The sequence below is a fragment of the Acyrthosiphon pisum genome, chromosome X, assembly GCF_005508785.2.
Source record: "Acyrthosiphon pisum isolate AL4f chromosome X, pea_aphid_22Mar2018_4r6ur, whole genome shotgun sequence".
NCBI classification, from domain to species: domain Eukaryota; kingdom Metazoa; phylum Arthropoda; class Insecta; order Hemiptera; family Aphididae; genus Acyrthosiphon; species Acyrthosiphon pisum.
The window spans coordinates 75,728,689-75,731,340 of record NC_042493.1 but is presented as its reverse complement, the minus strand read 5'-3'; the positions used below and the strand labels follow the sequence as shown (position 1 = coordinate 75,731,340).

Here is a 2,652-nt window from a genome sequence, read left to right as displayed (position 1 = left end):
AAATAAATCAAAAAATTTTGAAAATGTTATGGTGTATAGAAAATGCTAAGATAAACATTCAGTCAAAATTTCATATATCTACGGTCATTTGTTTTAAAGTTACACCAAAAACCAAAATCGATTTTCTCGAAAACAGATTTTGCGTAAAAATTCCCGTTTTTCCTTAATTTTTCTTTTGTTTTTCCCGGCGCTTTTGAAAACTACTGGGAAATTTAAATTTTGACCTCCCCAATGCACCAACGATATTCACTTTCTGATCGAACAAGATACTGAAGTTGAAAATCGTAGCATTATTTCGACTACTTATCGTGTACACAGACACAAAAAAAATAAAAAAATAAAAAAATAAATAAAAAAATAAAAAAACACACATCATTGTAAAATCAATACATTCATCGTTCCACTCAGAATCTAAAATGAATCGATTTATACATACGCGATAGGTACCTATAATGATTGCAAAATATATAAATTGTATCACACTTCCTACCGCAGTTTGATATTTAAAATGGAAATTATATTTAAAAATGTAAAACTGTAGGGGCCGACATAAATTTGGAATTTGGTTTTACATTTCTATCATAATTACTCATACGGAGGGCCGGATTTAAATGCTCTCAAAACCGTCGAAAAAAGCTCTAAAAATAGCTCAAAATGTCCATAAAAAAATGTATTTTTTAATAATGCCCTTAAAAATGGACGCACATTCATATATATATATATATTAAATAACTAGAAAAGTTTTAGTTAAGGTATTTAAAAAGTACAATAAACTTACATTTTTCCGTCCTTTCGGCTCATTACATAAATATGTTTTAGTGTTGTATACGTTTGTATCTTAATAAAATATTTGCAGGTGGAAATACTCAAGATCTAGGTGCTATTGATGGTATAAGTATGTGGGAATCATTTTCAAATAATATAAAATCTCCAAGAAAACAAATATTACATAATATCGATGACATAACTGGTTACGCGGCAATTAGAGATACTAACTTCAAATATATAAAAGGTAAGTTAATAATTTAACTTTTAAGTATTATTTTTGAAAGAAAAAATACCCACTTAAGTATTTCAAAATTCAATAAAAAAATATAATATACCTATTATATATAGTATATACCCAACATGCACATTAATAGCCAAGTAATATAATACGTGTGTAATATATTATTGTATTATTATATTAACTAAAATAATACATAAACAAATGTAATAAATGATATTGGTGAAAACTTTCGCAATAGCCAATAGGTATGGTTTTTATGTATTTATATCTTGATATTATGTATTTACGTTTTGTTTGTAATATGAGCATTTTTTCTCTAATTTTATTTTTGTTAGACTTTCATTATGATATCTAATGTCTTTTTTATTTTGGTTGGGTTTGGTTAATGTACCAATTCTTTGTTGAACAGTTGGTATTGATATTTCTGTTTCTATAAAAATAGCTATAAAAATGCAACAAAAAAAAAACAAACTATGGTCTAAGGACACAGTTATTGAAGATATTGGACTCAAACATACTGCACTAGAAATATACGCCTTCTATAAAAAGTTGATTATTTCCAATTAATACTAACACATATCAAAGATAGGTAGTAATTCATTATTTTAGTATTGATTATAATTAATTATATTAATACAATGTATCTATATAGTTAAATAGACTATATAATCTATATATGCTATACAAATATAGAATAGGTAATATTTAAGTAGGTACTTACAATTTTTAAAAATATCATTTTGAGATTTTTAATAATAATATGCTGTACCTACCTATTATTTTCATGTACTGTTTCTAACTCAATTTACATTATGGTAATACTATTATTTATATAATTATATACCTAGGTACCTTCAATAGACTTCAGTGCTTAATTACTTTTCATTATTCTAGGAAGTACATTCTTAGGCTATCTTGATTATTGGTCAGGATCGTTGTCCCCAAGTACAATCCGTTATAATGTTGATGCTATATTGAACAGTACTACGGCCGGCATACTGTCACAAATAAATGGAGATAGTTTAACGCCGTCTTTGATCGAGTCATTGCGCAACAGTTCGACAGTACGGTGCGATTTCGAGAAAGACATGAAACCATGTAAGCCATTCATAAAACCGTGTTTATTTCACATTGTCAAAGATCCCTGTGAACTGGTAAATTTGAATTACAAACCAAACAGCAAAATGAGAAAGTTTGTAGAGGCGAAAATTGACTATTTCGAGACATCTTTGGGAAAATTCAGAGAATCTGCGTCCAAGCCCATGAACGTGAGGGGTACCAAAGATGCAAATCCTGCTTTGTACAACAACACGTGGATCAGCTGGGATGATCATCAACATAGTATTTGAATAATTGATTCAACATGTTCGCACGTTTGAATTATATTTGAATTTAAAATTAAAAAATTGTCAGACTTTAATTTAATTATATTATTCGTATAAGCTATAAATATCACATATCAAAAACATACCTATCTATAATAAATATCAAAACATACATATTATATATTTGTTTATGGCTTTAGGCAGTGGTGTATTAACGGGGGGGGGGGGGAATCAAGGGAATCAATCCTCCCCAAAGGCTGTATATGATATGCAAAAATCCTAACTTAAGACCTCTAACTTTAAAGGCCGGGCTACTGG

General features: G+C 28.4%; 1 protein-coding gene across 1 annotated transcript in view; it reads left to right on the top strand.

The window, feature by feature from the left end:
• The window catches only part of LOC100163840 (arylsulfatase B), a gene marked incomplete at its 5' end in the record, with an annotated part of 9,252 nt that extends 6,606 nt beyond the window's left edge, over positions 1 to 2,646 (top strand). The window contains 2 exons of the mRNA XM_029489304.1: positions 857 to 1,012; positions 1,904 to 2,646. Coding sequence (XP_029345164.1) covers positions 857 to 1,012; positions 1,904 to 2,358 — 611 coding nt within the window. The remainder of the gene's footprint in view (positions 1 to 856; positions 1,013 to 1,903) is intronic.
• Between the last annotated feature and the right edge of the window lie 6 nt (positions 2,647 to 2,652).